General features: G+C 40.5%; 1 protein-coding gene across 1 annotated transcript in view; it reads right to left on the bottom strand.

The window, feature by feature from the left end:
- Positions 1-627: 627 nt before the first annotated feature.
- LOC146003962 (uncharacterized) overlaps positions 628-19,459 on the bottom strand; it is a 37,546-nt gene continuing 18,714 nt past the window's right edge. Inside the window, exon 3 of the mRNA XM_083142485.1 lies at positions 628-3,768. Within this exon, the coding sequence (XP_082998611.1) occupies positions 3,428-3,768 (341 nt within the window). The 3' untranslated portion in view covers positions 628-3,427. The remainder of the gene's footprint in view (positions 3,769-19,459) is intronic.

The raw sequence follows: 19,459 nt of genomic DNA, 5'->3' as shown, positions 1-19,459 counted from the left end.
TAAGTAAGTTACCTTTACAATAATTTTATTCTAGAAAGACGTAACTTGTATAAAAGGTTTCACATTAACTACAAGTTGTTTTTATTACTGATGACAATTTAAAATTAAAATCAATTCATGTAATCAAAATTAAAGCAAAAATATTGTCTTGTTAACAAGTCTATATTATGAAGATTTCTTTTTTACAACATATGAACTGGTTAATTACAGAAGATGTGGTATGTTCAAAATGATTATTGAGGATTATGCACCCTCATGTCGTAGCTTTTCTTGAATGAAAACATATAGGTACATGCAACTGGCAGCATCATAGGGAGATGACCATTTAGTTCAGGATGTTACAAAAAGTTTGCTGAAGAATATTTAAGGCTACAGCCTTGCACAAGGGGTTCCTGGTTCGATCCTATTTTAAACAGATTAGCCTGTATCAACATAAAATGGACTTAAACTCCGTTCACTTTACAAGTAACTTGATTGTGTCGAAGTGTTGAATAATTCTTTAAGAAATAATAATAACCAGTAAAAGTGGAGCTCTACTGTATGACTGAATACGACTACATAAACAAATGGGAAATATTTAAATCTGTTAGGCATGGACATGTATTCTTTCAATAAAATAACCACACCTCCAATAAACACATTTATTTTTCCAATAGTAGAGATAAAAATATATTTATATAAAATACATTTACATCTTGAAAAAAGTTCATCAATAACATGGTAGAAATTACACGTTCAATCTTTTTGTAAATAAAGACATAAAAAATTCAATTCAGAATTTTAAAACATTACACATTAAATTTAATTCTAATACGAGGCTTGTCCGGAAAGTAAAGATACAAACACATTTGCATGTTAGGGGGAAAATGTGTACGAAAGTTGGCAACACTGGCAGTAACCGTGATCCATACGACGTGGATTGGGAGTGAGTAGACAGTGCTGGGCTGAGTCTTGTGCGAGGAACACGCTTTGGAAATGGCAGCGGCGATACCGAATCCCGCCAAGTGCGAAGTGTGCGCCGTGATCAGGCATTTGCAGGCACAAGGAAATCGTCCATTGGAGATCCACTGAGAAATTGTGACTGTGTACGGGAACGTAATGAATCGTCAAAATGTGGAGAAATGGTGTCGTGCCTTCGCTGAAGGTCGACGTGATGTTCATGATGAAGAGAGAAGTGGGAGGCCGTCAAAACAAACTGAGAGGCATGTTGTCAAGTGGAATCCGCTTTATTCATGACAACGCCCGCCCCCATGCAGCGAATGTCACCAAGGATCTGCTTGCACAGTTTCAATGGGAGGTCCTTCCCCATCTGCCATACAGCCTCGACCTTGCACCCAGTGACTACCACCTGTTCCTGTACCTCAAGAAAAATCTTGGTGGAAAACACTTTGCCGAAGACGACGAAGTCAGGGAAGAAGTTACAACTTGGTTCCAGATGCAGGCGGCGGATTTCTATGATTCAGGGATACAAAAACTTGTTCCGCGTCTGAACAAATGTTTGGACAATGGTGGCACTTATGTGGAGAAATAGCCTCTGTATCAGTGTATCAAGTGTAACTTTAGTTGCGAGCAATACATTTCTTTTATATCTTATTTTTTGTTTGTATCTTTACTTTCCGGACAAGCCTCGTAGTATTTTACATTTTCTGTGACAAACATGTTACAGTGTACTGTAAAAACACACACAAAGAAATGAGCATTGGTTCAGTCATACTTGGCACATAAAATTCATGTAATAAATTATGTATATTTACACTTTCTGAATTCTAAATCTTAAGAGGAAACCTGTGTAAAACCAAGATTCCCACATTTCTTTTAGGTTCTCACACATACCTTAAGCCAAATTTAAAAAAAAAAGCTAAGTTAGAGTGCTTTTCCTCCTGAAATGTTATTTGCCTACCATTTGCTGAAACACTTCGTCATCTACAGATTAAAATGTGCAAGGCAATAATTGTGCCTGTCACATTGTACAAACGTGAAGCGTAGTCTCTTAAAGAAAAAACTATTTCATACTGAAGTGACATGCAACACATGTTGCCCAAGCCTGTGTTTGCTTGGTGAAATTCTCAAGCAACACATGTCGCATGCTGCTTCGGTGTGAAATCTTCCAAAGAAGAAATGAAAAGATTATGTGATACCAAAGTGCATAATCTACATACATCTCCTGACATTATTAGAATAACTAAATCAAGAAGACTTCGTTGGGCAGGTCATGGGAGAAGATAGAAAAGATTAAAAGTTCTTTTTGAGAAACCTGATGGTAAGGGACCTGTAGAAAATTGATAAAGATTGTTCAGGAATTCCAGAGTTAATTATCCTGTCTTGGAACTATACAAGAGTGGTGCACAGCTTTCAATAATAAAAAAATAATAATAATTAAATAACAAGCTTGCTACGAACACACGTTTCTAAAGAAGTATATCAATTCCTTTTAGTTTAAATGTTCATAAAAATTCCAACCCCCACATTAAAAGTGCACATTTCCATTGGCTGAATTATTCCCCTAATGCTAATTGCTTACATCTTTCTATATCTTTTTAAGAGATTCAGTGATGTGTTGAATTTTATGAGTTTACAAAGGAGACAATAGTGAAGTATCACATTTATATCAACAGTGGATCATGTGTCTTGACTTCATTTTTCTCCAAAATAATAATAAAACACAATTTTAAAAATTCCACAATATTTCTAAAATTTACATAATTTCTTTTACGCAAATCTTTTTAGTTCCTCTTCCAGTTGATGAATATCTGTATTGACTAAAAATGATAAGTGATAAAATGGGCAACAAATATTAGTAATTAATACTAACTTACAGTATGAGTGTATTGGTGTATGTAATAAAAACATCATAACATCTACATAACGAAGTTTATTTTCTACTGTGGAACTTTGAAAAAAATGGCTGTACTTTTAAAAACATCAAGCTCTCACTTATGTCAAATCTAGTTGCAGCGCTGTAGAAATTGACTAAGAATATAATGTTCATCATCTTGTTTTGTTATCACAAAGAGTGAAGGAATTATGTTGTGTCTCAATACAATTCTTACGCTTCCTAATAATTCTTATACAAAACATTGCACAAATGATAGAATAAAATAACAATAATATAATGTGGCAACATACAAGACCTTCAAATTCCATACAGTCATGGCAGAGTCTGGCAACATGTTACTGTTAATTTGTCATACAATACGAACATTAGTGTTCCACAAGCATCACGTCTGTTCTTTGCAGTGCACATTCTCAGTACAATTTTGCATTAACAATTACAAAACAACACAATAAAGCATGTTTGGTCCTCGAAGGTCTGAATTTATCAAGGTAACAAAGAACCATTACAATAATTCTTGTAATTTCAGTGATATGTTAGTAAGGCAAGTACCACGAAAGCAATGTTACTTGAGTTTATGTTACCCTAACTTCTTCAGCAGGAACTCTTAAACATATTGAAGAAACTTCTTCTTTTCTTATTGGAAGTACTCAACCCTTCAGCACGGAAGGGGTTAGCCTCCTTCAGAGACTTGTAATTCCTTAGCTGTTCAGCTATAGACGAACCAAGTGATTTGGCCAAACATTTTACCCATTTCTTGCAATATTTACCCCTACCTGCTGTGTAGGGTTGTCCATTGCACGGATTGTTCACTACCTTCTCTCGCAGATCCTGTGGAGAAATTTCCACCTCCCCTAGCAGATAATAACGTCCTATATATCTTGGTGCCTCTTTGGTATAGTATGCTCTAATCTGATTATCATCATCACAGTTCCCTTAAAAGACAATAATACCACTTGCAACACTACAAGCATGTTGACATTTACAGTACATATCAAGCAAATTTAATTTTTCTTCTCAACAATCTAAACAACTATTAATTTTTACTTTGCTTTTCCATCACTTTTGGCTATCATGAAGATGAAGATCCCTATTTGCTTTAGAAAAATTACGTTCCATGCACTCATAAGCAGTTCCGAGTGTGGTTCGCAGCATGTCAGTGATGATAAACATCTGAAAATACTAGGAAGCAACATGACAACATACGTCAGGCTCTAACTTAGAGAGCAGGAAGAAAACACTTATTGACAGCCAATTCAAAAATTCAAAATAATGATCCATTTATTTATTGAGAAAATTCTAGATACAGCACAGGAGGCCATTTTACATTGAAATTGTCAACAATGAAAAAGCAAAATAATAATAGTGTTTGCGTTCCGGACCGTAAAGGACCAAAACTGAATGTAGAACCTGTCCAGCTGTGAAGGACCAGAAATGAATGATGATCCGAACCGGTAGGATCTAAATGTAAGTGAAATTGTAGGTACCACTTACATCTCTCTGGTATGGATTGTGTCGCTACAGGGCAAAGTTCACCGCGATCCTCTTGGGAGTTGTAAAGAAAACACAGGCACACACACTGATAACTATAACTATGTATTATAAGGTATATATACATAACACTTGATTACACTTCCCATGCACTCCTGTCTAGGGAAAACTGTTTACACGAAGTTGCAGCTGGTGTTACAACAACATGCCACTAATAAAACGTAGCCACGTTAGGCTTACGTTATCCACAATTGTCCGCGACGGTTTCTGGCTGTATCCCGAGTGGCTTCTCTATGCACACTGGCTGGAAGTAACTACCGCGCTAAAATGGCGGCAACTAGACACCGTGCTCAGAATGAATTAGCCAATGGGAGTGCAGGTTACTTAAGGCATTTGATATACACAAATAAACAATTGAAGCTATATGCAATATAAAACATATAAAGAAAGAATAAACGTGGTTACTTTTATAGATAAATCTCCAACATACTCCCCCCCTTTGGAATGTTCACATCCAACCTAACACTAGGGGATACATTGTCAATGTTTTAGCTCATGGATCGTCTTCTTAACAATGTGGTAAAGGCACAATTTTGCTTAATGCTCTCTTGTAGACCCCGTCTCTCGTACGAACGGTGACTACGCGCACTAGGTTATCCCTTCCCGGAAACACTTCTTGGATGACGCCGACTCTCCACGAGAGTGGTGGAATATTGTCCTCCTTCAATAGCACTGGTGTGCCAGGCTTCAAATTCGACTGAACGGCTATCCATTTCTGTCGCTGCTGCAGACTATGCAGGTAGTCCTGAGACCACTTCCTCCACACTCGCTGCTGGAACTGCTGTATGCGCTGCCATCTGGATAATCTGTTGGCAGCCAGATCTGTAATGTTTGGTTCAGGAAATGAGGTTAGAGGAGCTCCAATAAGAAAATGACCAGGGGTAATGTAGCTGAATTCATCATGAGAATCAGGGAGTGTGGAAAGAGGACGGGAGTTGAGGCAGGCCTCTATTTGGCATAGCAGAGTTACTAGTTCTTCGTATGTTAGCACGGCGTTTCCTGCTACTCTGCGAAGATGGTATTTCATAGACTTCACTGCACTTTCAAAAATCCCGCCGAATGATGGACTGCGTGGTGGAGAATAGTTCCACTGGAAATTCTCTTCTGCTGCAAATCTGTTGATGTCCTTGTTGAAGTCTTGTGATTGAAAGAGTTTACGTAATTCCTGCAATTCATTTCTAGCACCATGGAACGTCGTAGCATTGTCGCTAAAAATACTTGCATACTTTCCTCTTCTCGCGGTGAAGCGTAGTAGAGCTGCGATGAAGGCTTGTGATGTCAAGTCTGAGACAATCTCTAGATGAATTGCCCTTGTGGCAAGACAAATGAAAACTGCAATGTAGCATTTTCTTGTGGATCTGCTTCTTGCGGCTCCGGTCTTGATGTGGTATGGCCCTGCGTAATCAACGCCTACGTGATGGAATGCCTTGCTGGGTCTCACTCTACTGGAGGGTAACTGCCCCATCAGCTGCTGGGCGGCTGAAGCCTTCAAACGATAGCATATGTTGCACTGATGAATGATCTGTTTGACCACCTGTCGTATGCGAGGTATCCAGTATTTCTCACGAAGTGATGATATGAGAAGCTGTGGACCAGCATGCATAAGTCTCTTGTGTTCTGATGCTATCAGAATTTTCGCGAAATGACTCTTCGGATGAAGAATAATTTGATGCTTGCTTTGAAACTCCAATTCACTGTTTTCCAATCTTCCTCAGACTCGAATTACTTGTTCATTGTCGAGAAATGGATGAAGGTTCCTCAAAATGCTTTTGTTGTGTACTTGCTGCTTGTCAGACAAATCTTTGATTTCCTGAGAGAAGAATGCACGTTGTATTATCTTGATGCAGGCAAGTGTGGCACCTTGAATTTCAAAGGAGGTAAATTCACTCCTTTTGTCTCTTGAGTTTCTGCAATTGCTGATGAACCTTTTGCAGAGTGACACTACTCTCAGTAGCTTGGATAAACTTGAATATCTAGATATGATTTCTTCTTCAGTTGTTACATGAGTGACCAATGTGGTAGCTGCTACCTTACGCTGCTCTGGAATAGTGTTGTCGTCTGGACTGAATGCTAAACTCGAGGATAGCCACTGTGTCTCGTCTTCTTGGAGCCAGCCGGGTCTGTGCCACCAAAGCTGAAGTGATCTGATAGTTTTTGCATCGACTCCTCGTGAGATCAGATTTGCAGGATTGTCTTTTGACGGAATGTGCTTCCAATCACTGACTTGTGTGAGTTCCTGTACAATTGCCACACGGTTGGCAACAAAAGGTTTCCATTTACGATTTTTGAGTCGGTCCATACGTGAATGGTGTCTATGCATAGACGCAGTATGGGCAATGCTTTGTGTACCAGTTGGGCTAGTAGAACTGCCGCACATAATTCCAAACGTGGAAGAGTGGTTCTCTTCACCGGAGCCACCTTGGACTTTGAACACAATAAGTTCACACTTATGTGACCCTCTGAATCAATTGATCTTACGAAGAGAACACTGCCATAGTTTCTCTCTGATGCATCAGAGAAACCGTGAATTTGAACTTTATGTATGTCTCCTGGAGCCAAAACGAACCGTGGTACTTTTACTTCGTTAATACATGTAAGCTGCGAATGAAGACGACGCCATGTTTTCTGCAAAGCTATAGGAAGCGGATTATCCCATCCTACATTGTGGAGCCATAACTGCTGCAGGAATGACTTGTATGTGATCACCACTGGCGATATTAGTCCGATTGGATCGAACACTTGTGCAATTATGCTGGCAACTTGGCGCTTTGAGATCTTCAACGAGCATACATCCACTGTTGTGGCGACCTTGCTGTCCATAAGAAATTCATCCGTGGATGGGTGCCATGAAATTCCCAATGTTTTTGTGCCTTCTGTATCGAATTGCACTAGATCCTGTACTGCCTTCAATTCTTCTGGAATAGATTGTAACACTGCCTTGCTATTGGAGCACCATTTACGTAGATTGAATCCTCCCTTCTGGAGTAATTCTGAGACTTTCACGCAGCTTTATTGCACCTTCAATGCAATGATTTCCTCCAAGAAAATCGTCAACGTAGAAGTCATGTGTCAAGACATGAGTGGCTACTGTGAAATTTGATGATTCATCTTCTGCCAACTTTTTCAGGCATCTTGTGGCCAAGAATGAACTTGAAGTTAATCCATAAGTGACTGTGTTCAAACTGTAAACATGGATCGGTTCGTCATGTGATGCTCTCCATAAGATGCATTGAAGTGGTCTGTCTTCTAAATGCATGTTAATTTGCCTATACATTTTAGCCGTGTCTGCAGTCAGTGCGATTTTGTGTCTACGAAACCTGAGCAGGATTGAAAACAATTCTTCTTGTATTGTGGGACCAATCATCTGTATACTGTTCAACGATTCCCCTGTAGTTGTGGGTGAGCTTCCATCAAAAACCACTCTTAAACGTGTAGTTTTGCTTGATTCCTTGATCACACAGTGATGTGGAATGTAGCACCTTGTCTCCTTGTCTCTGGATATATCTTCCAATGTCCCAATTAGTTGCATGTGTTTGAGTTGTTGGTACTCAACCATGAATTCTGTGTACTCTCTTTTCAATTCCATGTTCCGAGCAAGTCTTCTTTCTAATTGGTTAAATCGTAAAATCGCTGTTTGCAGAGAATCCCCAAGAACGGATCTGTCCTTCTTCAAGGGTAGCTTGACTGTGTATCGACCTTCTCGATCACGAGATGTAGTTTCCTGGAAATGTTTTTCACAGGCGATTTCTTCTGGCGAAGCCAACTTATCATGGAGTTCCTCCAAATCCCAAAATCTCTGTAAATGGAAATTGACTGTATCTTCTGCGCGAACAAAAAATGACTTGGAAGGTCCGTTCTTAGATGGTGCATTGGGAATCCTTCCTGCTACAATCCATCCAAATTCAGTGTTTTGCAACGCTGGATAGTTTCCTGTTCTTGAAAGTTTTTCTGGCTTGAGAATCGTATAGAACACATCTGCAGGCAGAAGTAGGTCAATGTTGCCAGGTGTATGAAGCTAGGATCTGCTAAATGTATGTCACTCAGAATTCCCCATGTGGAAGTTTCGAGCCTCTGCGCTGGCATCGAACCTGTGATGTTTGGCAAGATGAAACAAGATATGTCTATGGTGAATCCACTTATGCTGGATTTAATCTGAGTCTCCATGGTGTGAAAGGCTTGCACTGTAGCTTCATTTATCCCTTGGATAGGTATTCGGCGTTTTTGTTTCTTGATGCGTAGCTGCTGAGCAAGGTTCTCTGTCATAATATTACTCTGCGAGGATCCATCCAAAAGTGCACAACATGGGAGCCAATCGCCGTATGCGTTCTTGATTTTTATGACTGCTGTGGCTAGGAGAACTTGCGAAGTTTCTCTGTTCTTGACAGAACAATATGTTGCTTTAGTCTGGGCATCATTATCCTGAAAACGAGTATCATCGCCTACTGCCGATTTACTTCTGGGTTGACTGGGCCGCTTCTGTGTTTGACGTTCTCTGCTGTTCTTATCTTCATGAAGAAGGGAATTATGTTTCTCGCCGCAATACTTGCAAGATCCTGCCTTGCATCCTGACCTAAATCCCTGGTGATCTGACTGTCCAAGACAATTGAAACAGATCTGGTTGTCTCGAAGAAATTTGTACTTCTGAGCTATAGTAGCTGCTTTGAAAGAACTGCACGCAAACAGCGGATGCTTATTATTCTTCATAGTATCCTTGCAATACAGGCATGAAAGAGATACAGTAGAAACATACCATCTTGAAGGAGAAGGATGCGCATGTTTGTGTCTTTGTTGTTTGGTGTTGCCACTTAACTGTGGTTTGAATGTTGATCTTTCATTGGAAATTGGTTTGAATTTCTCTAAAGCCTTGGTTCTGTGCTCTAGAAATTGAAACAAACTGTCAAGAGTGGTGAATTCAGAATCATTCACTTCTAATTCAAAAGCTTTTCGTGTGGTGGCATCAAGCTGAGAGGTAAGATGTTGAACTAACACTATATCTGATAGTGAACTATCTCCTGCTAATAATTTTAACGCTGAGATGGAGCTAATAGCTGTGTTTGTGAACGATCGCAATTCCTCTGCGTTTTCTTTCGACACTGGTTTTATATGCAAAATATCATTGACGTGTGAAGCAGCTATGAGGGCGCTTGTTGTCAAAACGCTCTTGGAGTTGTTTCCACGCTACACCGTAGTTGGATGCTGTAATTGGTATGCTTTCAATGATTTGCAATGCCTCACCCTTCAGTGCGACACGTAAATACTGGAATTTCTGAATATCTGAAATATCCGAATTATCGTGTATGAGCGAAGAAAATGTGTCTTTGAATGATACCCACTGGGTGTAGTTTCCACTGAAATGCGGAAGCTCTATTAATGGCAACTTGACTTGAGACTTGCACGAAGCGCTGTGTTCATTTTCCGCGCCATCTGTATTTGAATGATTTCCCTCAATTAATGTTAGCACCTGCGATTTGAGATCGAAATATGAAAGTTCGATTGTCTCTCGAACCGCCGTGTGTTCATTGTCTGTGGCTTCAAATTCAATGCAATCCTGAATTTCTTCTAGCTTGGGCCATAATGTGTTCAGTTGCTCCAGCCGAACCTTGATCTGTTGAACGTTCGGCGCCTCTGGATCAACACTGCTAATATATGACTGCAATCTTGTTATTTGCCACCTGTAGGCGGCACGTTGCTTTAGAAGATGTGCTAAGTCTGCCATGCCTCAAGGTGGGAGGGACAAAGCAATGCGTATTGAAATGAAAGGAAAAAGTGAGGAAATATTGAACCAAACACTGTTGTACTCACCGATCTGGCATTCACTGGACCATCTGGGCATCTGAAGTCCTGGTTAGGCTGCAACACTGCGGGTAGTCGTTGACACTGACGAGTACTGGAACAGCTGATGCACGGTCGCTATGGTGATGTCACGTCTGCACACGTGGGGTTGCTTGATGCAACTCTCCGCAATACGTTAATCCTCGCTAGAAGTTCCCCGCACGAAAACGAACGAAAAAGCCAGTCCCAGGGGGGAACCGAAAACTGCAGTCTAAAAATAACTCAGGGACACACCACGGTTGAATAACGTCATGTCACTGGTCGCGGACTGAAAGTCCTCGTACAGCACGAGGGGCGAAGGGAGCAGAGTGTGTCACGTCACTGACAAGCGAACAGCGAGAGCGCTGTCGGTCGGGAAATTCCCGAGCATGTCCTTCAGCCACGTGGAAAATATCTCGCGCGCTACAACAAATGACGTAACGCTTTCAGTAACTTGTAGTTACTGTAGTTTAAAATAATGTTTGCACAACACAATGTCACTAAAATCACTGATGGTAACATACCTCATGTTCAATACAAAGGAGATCGCGGCCTGCGGAGGACCATAAATGTTTGCGTTCTGGACCGTAAAGGACCAAAACTGAATGTAGAACCTGTCCAGCTGTGAAGGACCAGAAATGAATGATAATCCGAACCGGTAGGATCTAAATGTAAGTGAAATTGTAAGTTACCACTTACATCTCTCTGGTATGGATTGTGTCGCTACAGGGCAAAGTTCACCGCGATCCTCTTGGGAGTTGTAAAGAAAACACAGGCACACACACTGATAACTATAACTATGTATTATCAGGTATATACACATAACACTTGATTACACTTCCCATGCACTCCTGTCTAGGGAAAACTGTTTACACAAAGTTGCAGCTGGAGTTACAACAACGCGCCAATAATGAAACGTAGCAACGTTAGGCTTACGGTATCCACAATTGTCCGCGACGGTTTCTGGCTGTGTCCCGAGTGGCTTCTCTATGCACACTGGCTGGAAGTAACTACCGCACTAAAATGGCAGCAACTAGACACCGCGCTCAGAATGAATTAGCCAATGGGAGTGCAGGTTACTTAAGGCATTTGATATACACAAATAAACAATTGAAGCTATATGCAATATAAAATATATAAAGAAAGAATAAACGTGGTTACTTTTATAGATAAATCTCCAACAAATAATAATAATAATAATTTAAAGTAACAAATAATAATAATTAAAAGTAACAAAATAACACAAAAATGAATAGCAAATTAACAAAAAATAAGTAAATGAAGGCACTACTTGATATTATTTACAAACGTTTCTTCTAATATAAGACCGAAAGACAAGCTGGGAGGAAAATATTTAGTTCGTTCAATATTGATTGGCACTCCCCCTATAACTCCTGCAAAGTAGCAGTGTGAAATGTGTGTCGATGTCTGCATGAAGATAGACGATAGTACTGTCTACTGCCACCAGATGGTGTTGCTGCTTACCATAGGTAGCGCATAGCAGCAGCATTTGTTCCGGCATGCCAGTACGCTGGTGGACAGCGATCCGACAACATGGAAGCAGACACGCATGGGCAACGGTGGACAGTGTGGTTTCTCTGGAGGGAAGGAGTGACAAGAGGTTAGTAGCCATATGTGAGGAGACAGCACCAAGTCGCAGATCCATGTTTCGGTGGGTAGCCGAGTTCAAAGACGGCAGGGACTGTGCGGAAAAATGCAAAAGCACTGGGTGTCCAGCAACTGCACGCAAAGCAAACAATGCCCAGCGTGTCAATGACTTGATAATGACGAACAGACGCATGACGTTTGATGAACTACAGACGGCAACAGGTATATCACGGGGAACTCTCCACACCATCATCCATGAGGATTTGAAGATGAAGAAGGTGTGTGCCCAATGGGTGCCCCATTCCCTCACCAGAGCGCAGAAACAGCAGCGTGTGGAGATATGCGAACAGTTGGTGCAACAGTACAGTGCAGATCCAGCGGAGTTCTTTGAGCGTCTGGTCACTGTCGACGAGTCATGGTTCTTCCACGAGACTCCAGAAAAAAAAAAATTCCAGTCTATGGAGTGGAGGCATACTGGTAGCCCTTGTACCAAGAAGTCACGGCCGGGACTATTCATGCACAAACAAATGGTGATTGTATTCTGGGATTAGGAAGGGATACTTCTGGTGGACTGGCTCCTTCCCAATACGACCATCAACAGTGATCGGTACTGCAGTTCACTGCTCCAACTCCACCGACGCATTTACCAACGCTGCCACGGAAAATGGGGACGTGGCGTTCTTCTCCAACAAGGCAATGCGCGCCCACAGAATGGTTTGCTACGCAAATACGGAAGCTGCCAGAACGATGGCAACAGTGCATAGACATTGGCAGGGAATACCTTTCATATAATCTGTATTTGATTTTTCAATAAATGGTACCTGTGAACACAAAAAAAAATTGTGCCAATCATTTTTGAACGCCCCAAGTATATCCATACTTGAGGAGAGATCATTGAATTGTGTGGCAAGTCTGTAAAAGAGAGATCTTCTTTGAATTTGTAATCTGGGTTTTTTTGTGTAAAATAAGCTTGTGTTGCATGTTTGTGCATGGGTACATGAAAGTGGAATTCCTGAAGGAGTGTGTTGCAGTGAATTTTGCCATTGACAATTTTGTATAAATAACTGAAATCATTCTGCAAATGGCGCTGAGATGCAGTCTGTAAGTTTAGAAAAGACAAGAGATGTAGAGATGAAAAATTGCATAAAGAGGGAACCCTATAACGAACTATAGCCAGGAAGAAGTGAAAGACTGAATCGATTCTATAGAGCTGAGTGGGACAAGCCATGAACCAGACGGGAGAGCAGTATTCTATTATTGGGGAAATGATTGACTTGAAGTATAAAGTGAGGGCTGAGATGTCACTAATTTCAGTGAAACAGTACAGTAAACCCAAGAGACGCACTGTGAGCTTTTCGTTGAAAACAATGCCTAGGTCTTTGTGAGAAGACACTGCTTTGATGTTATTGCCAGAGATGGAGTAAGATGACTTTAACCGGTTCTTCTTGAGAGAGATAGTGAGAGTGATACACTTTTCAGGATGTAACGTAAGGCCCCATGTCAGACACCAGGAAGTAAATGTTGTTATGTCATTCTGTAGTAAATGAGTATCGTCTTAAGTGGACATTTCTCTGAAAATTTTACAGTCATCCGCGAAAAGAAGGTAATTACTAGTGGGAGCTGTGAGGTGATCAGCAAGGTCGTCGACGAATAATATTAACAAGAGAGGTCCTAGAACACTATCCTGTGGAACTCCAGAGAGCACAGGAAGAAAAGCTAGATGCAGTTCCTCGAAGAACAACACGTTGTTGGCGATCACTAAGGTAATCTGTGAGAAGGGTTAGAAATTTGCCATGAATGTTGAATCTATTTCATAATTTGTGAATCAGAAAACGATGACTAACAGTATCAAAGGCTTTGGCCAGATCAAAACATATTTTTTAATGAGGGACATACTTAACAAGCTGTCTATTCGATTTACGTATGACGATAAGCTCCAAATCATTGTGAATATTTCTTTATGTCGACATAATGCACAGATAAGCTAATGGGGATCGGACCTACTGTGAAAGTGGTATCCAAACCACCATGTATCGAACCTGGGACCCCTTGGTTTCAAGGCAACGACGTTACCACTGCACCAACAAGGAGGCCCCAGACTTCAAACCGTGAAAATAGGTAGCTGGAAGTTTACATTTATTCTCGTATATAGGACTACATAAATATGAGGGCTGCTGGAAAAGTTTTTGCAAACTACCACCAACAGTGGCGCTAGTGTTCCACTATTATAAAAATCGGAAGAATAGACCTTTTTTATGTTTAAATTATCTTTGATAGTTTGTTTACGCCTATTAGTTTATTTTTCACATCAGTTTGAAGAAGTAGTTTCGTGTGAGAAATGGAAATTTCTCGTGAACACTTTTGGCTTTTAGGGATGAAGCACCATGCAATAGGACTGTGTACAATTGGTTTTCCGAATCCCAGCATGGTCGCACATTTCACAGTGATGAATTTCGGGAAGGTCGTCTATCCACGTTTGTTGTTGCCAGTAATGTTGATGCTATGCGTGAAATGATTGAGAGAGATCGGCATATTATATAGCGTGAGATTCAGGCATCCTTGAACATTGACATAAAAGCAATACATCCGATTTTGCATGGTCATCTGAACGTACGGAAACTTTCAAGCTGTTGGATCCCACACAACTTGACCGGCTCAAAAACAGGCTTGTGTAATTGGTGTAAAGAAATGCTCAAAAAACTCAACCGAGGCAAGTCAAATTTCGTGTACTACATCGTTACAGGGGACGAAACTTGGATCTATTCATACAAATCCGAAACTAAACAGCAATTCACTGTTTGGGTGTTTCAAAGTGAGTCGAAACCAACAAAAGTTAATCGTTCGAGGTGTGCTGCCAAGCAAATGATTGCTTGTTTCTTCGGTTATACCGGACATGTGGCAAAAATAGCTTTAGAAGATCGAAGGACTGTAAATGCTGAGTGGTATACAACAATTTATTTGCCGGAGGTCATCAATGAATTGCAGAAAAAAAAAAGAAGAAAAAAATAGTCGCATTATTCTTCACCACGACAACGCCAGTTTCCACTCAGCACACCAAACTGTTGATTTTTGTCTAGTAAAAATGTCGAATTAATGACTCACTGTCCGTACTCACCTGATTTATCACCTAATTACTTCTTTTTGTTCCCAGATATGAAAAATAAGATGCGTGGTGAGCGATTTGTCTTGCCTGAAGCAACTGTTGACGCATTCCGAACAGCGGTTTCTGAGGTATCAGCTTCAGAGTGGAAAAAATGCTTACAAAATTGGTTTGAACGTATGCAAAAGTGTATCGATCTTAAGGGTGAGTACTTTGAAAAACAATAAAGCCATTCCCAGAATTTCACATGTCTTTTTCATATTGATTGCAGAAACTTTTCCAGCAACCCTCGTCCCTCGTATTTAACAATATGGGCCTCTTATTTATGCAAATAAGAATGACATTCTTTTCTTAATGACAGTGTACCTTTCCATATTTTATTTACGAGGTATATATTTTAAATCACAATGTCACATCACTTTAACCTTCCACCCCGAATGAACTAAAAAAAAAAAAAAAAAAACACCAGCATTTTTTCCATACGAACACTATGATATGGTGCGATAGCCCAGATTTTTAACCCAGTATACGCTACTATTATGAAAGTACACGATATCTACAGATCGAAATATAAAATGGACACCATGGATACACATTCTGACTGACCGGTCTAAGCAATTAAAAATATCATAGCACACTGCAGAACATTTCTGTACTAAAACATTAAAATACTGACCAAGGCAGAATTTATTGTATAAAAAATATATACACTAAAAAGGTAACGTTTCCATCCTCTAACAGGGTCTTCTTCAGATGAATATTCACACTAGAATGATGAAAATTACAAAACATCATATTATATATACACACTCCTACACAGGGTCAATACACAAAAGAACATGAGGCGCCAATCCTTATCTTAGAACATTTCCTGTCAGGTATTCCTGAGTGTGGAATCTCCTGACAGGTAATTGACACTATCTGACAGGTTCCTGGTGAGTGTGTGTGTGCCTTATCAATTCCTCCACTAATGGACCTAGTCAGATTCCTTATCTCCTGGGCTGCTTTCCTCTTCTTTTCTTTCTTCCTTCTTCTTTCCTCCTTCCTTTCTCTCATCCCTTCCACTGTTTCTACCACTCCCCTCCATTCCTTGTTGATTTTCAGCCAGTCATTCCAGTTCATTATTTCTTCTTCTCCTTTTTTCTCTATTTCCTTGGCCTCTTTTCCACTTCCTCACTATTACTCTCTTCTCCCTCCCTATCCTCCTAGCCTTTTCCCATTCTGTCATGTCCTATTTCTTTTGTGTGCTTGAATATAGCATTTTTCTCCCTCTTTAATCTTGTCATCCTTATGTTTCCTTAACCTGTCTTTCAGTCTCTTTTATGTTTCCCCTATGTACACACTATCACATTCCTTGCACTGAACCTGATATATAATCCTTTCCTCTTCCTCCTCTCTCTCTTTTCTTCCTTCTTGTTTGCTATTCTTAAAATGCTGCAGCCTCCCTTTCTGTATGTGTTTATGCCCGCTTTTCTAAGTACTTTGCTTATTGTCTCTGTGGCTTTCCCCATACACCAAACCACCTCTCTTTTTTCTTCTTTTCCTCTCTCCTGCTTCTTTCTTCCTTCTTCTGTTTAAGTCAAGTCTGTCTCCCTTTTTGTACCTATTCTGTTCTAGCTGCTCCCGTTGGCTCTCTATTTTCCTCTCTTTTTCTTCTTCTTTCATACATATTTTCTTGATTCTGTCTTCCATATTCTTTATAAAATTTATTTTTGTCCCTTTACTCACATCACTTCTTTTGTGACAGAAGACCCCTGCTGCACCTCAATCTTTTTTCCTCTCCCTTTTCATCATTATATCTAGGAAACTTATCCTCTCTTCCTCTTCTATTTCAAGCTCCAGTAATATCCCTCGTGCTTCATCTTCTATTTCTTTGACAAATATGTCCAGCTGCTTCCTTGTCCCCCTCCATATGCCGAAATTAGGGATGGGCCGATATGAAATTTTGGCCGATACCGATAAAGTACCGATATAAAATTTGCCGATACAGATAACCGATATTCTACCGATCCGATATAAAATTAGAAATGGTCCTTGAAGAACCTGAAATGATCACTGATCTCCTTAATAAATGTGTGTTTCAAGGTGACTGCAGTGCAAAATAAGTTGAATATTTACACATTTACTTTTTTAGAAAGAAGGGCATGGAGATTATCCATAAAAATTACAACAAAATGGCAGAATTTTGCACTACATTATAAGATATTTATCAATATATCGGATCGGTAAAATAATCGGTAATTTTACCGATAAACCGATATGCCTATATCGGCCGATACCGATAGAGTACCGATTAATCGGTCCCATCCCTAGCCGAAATAATCGTCCACATATCTGCAGAATGGAATTATTTTGTCCCCTCCTTTTTCGATCACCTTCTTTTCCCACTCGTTCGTTACCATTTCTGCTAACACTGGGCTTAAACAAGAGGCTATATTTAGACATTCACTCATTTTCATTCTATTCTATCCCCACTTTGCAGTAACTATTATCCCAAACAGTTTGCAGAGCTTTCACAACATGTTCTCTGTCCCATTCTCCTATTATTTCTTGTCCCATCCTCTTCCTAACAATTTGCACTATGTGTCCCCTCTTGATGCTTGGGAACATGCTTTTTACATCTAAGCTGAACATTGTCATCTTGTCCCCACTCACCTCCAGTCCTTTTATAAGTTCCACCACCTGCTCACTGTTTCTCACTGCTCTGCTATCTTGCTATTTCACTAACACTCCAATATTCTTCTTTAACTTCTTCTCCAAGGTTCCTGCAATCCATTACTGGTCTCAATTTTATCTTCTCTTTGTGTATCTTGGGAAAGCCTTTCAAACTTGGTAGTCTTCCTGCCTCCTTCATGCACTTTTTAAATCCTCTCCTCCCACAGTTTTTTATGATCTTCTCTAATATTTTGTTCCTCTTCTGATCCACAAATCTCCTCACAGCTGTCCTCTTTTAGATCTTCATACTTCTTCCCGTACCATTCTTTTTCCATAACTACAACGGCTCCTCCCTTATCTGCCTGCTCCACCACAATATCATTTCTTCATGCCTTTCCTTTCTTTCTGACATAAATTATCTAATATTCTCTTCTTTTCCATTTCGTTCTTCAATATAGCTGCCATCTTCCTTCTAATCTTGTCTCTTTCTGCCTTTTCTTTTATCTGGAGCACTGCTTCCTCGATGTCATTGAGGGGGGGCAATATGGTCTTTTGCCCCCCCCCCCTCATGCCATAAAAAAATATACTACTTTTTTTCAGCTCATTTTTGGTTCTGAAGAAAATTTTAGAAAATATTTTTGCACTCGTCAAATGTTCCGTTAACAGGAAGAACAAGAAGTGCGTGACTGAAGGATCCCTAAGCAGATTAGGCAGTAGCATACACAGGATTTCATCAAGGGGGGGGGGGGGTGTTTCTAAAACTTTCTCCAAATTCACATTACCATTGTTTTATTATAAAGGTAAAAGGTAAAGTGTTCCCCTGTGCTTAGCACCATGCCATGAAGGCGTATAGGGGGTGTGGGGGTAACGCCCCACACTTTCTTGATCCGGTCATGAGTGGGGGTGATGTGATCAGCATCACGTCCCTGACCTCCTTTACCCCCCAGGGTTTCCCCCAGGTACCCATGTTATTCGACGCTGGGTGGGCACCGGAGCCGCTTCCAACGTTAGAAAAGTTGAACCGGCCGGGGATCGAACCCGGGACCTTGAGCATGGTAGTCAGACGCGTTACCGACTGAGCCACCATTGTTTTATTATATAGGGTGCGGCAGAAATAGTTAGACGATGTTTTTTTTGCAAAATTATCACTTTAATGAACTTTTATTAAAAAAACATTTATATGCCAAGAATATACATACAAGAGCATTACATATGGTAATTACTTCTTGAAAATTATTTCACTGAGGTGTGCACCATGGGTAGTCAAACAGATCTCTGCACGTCGCCTCAGCGCACTCACAGCTCGTTGCACCATGTTGAGCGGGGTTTGTTGGATTGCAAGTTGAATTGAGTCATGCAAATCCTGTAATGTTGCAGATTTATTTGCATACACTACTTGCTTCAAGTAACCCCATAGGAAGAAGTCACATGTCGATAGATCCGGCGAGCGTGCAGGCCAAGGAACATTGCCGCGACGAGAGATAACTCTTCCAGGAAACATCCTCCCAAGAATGTTGATTGAAACATTTGCTGTGTGTGACGTGGCTCCGTCTTGTTGAAACCACACCCGTGTAAGGCGACGCCGTCTCAGTTCTGGGAGAACGAAGTTTTCGAGCATGGCCACATATCGAGCGCACGTGACAGTTACAGTGTCATCATCCTCGTTCTCGAAAAAGTATAGTCCAATAATTCCATCAAAAGAGACACCACACCATACTGTTACTTTAGGGCTATGAAGGAGCACTTCATGCAGCAACCTTGGATTTTTGTTTGCCCAGTAACGGCAATTATGCTTATTCACACAACCATTAATGTGGAAATGAGCCTCGTCTGACATGATTAACCTGTGCAGAAAGTTAGGGTTCTCATTAGTCATTTGTAACACCCAATTACAGAAGTGA

This window comes from Lepisma saccharinum, chromosome 21, assembly GCF_977018435.1.
Source record: "Lepisma saccharinum chromosome 21, izLepSacc3.1, whole genome shotgun sequence".
Classification (NCBI taxonomy): domain Eukaryota; kingdom Metazoa; phylum Arthropoda; class Insecta; order Zygentoma; family Lepismatidae; genus Lepisma; species Lepisma saccharinum.
The sequence above is the reverse complement of the archived record's forward strand: the minus strand, read 5'-3'. Positions and strand labels throughout refer to the sequence as shown.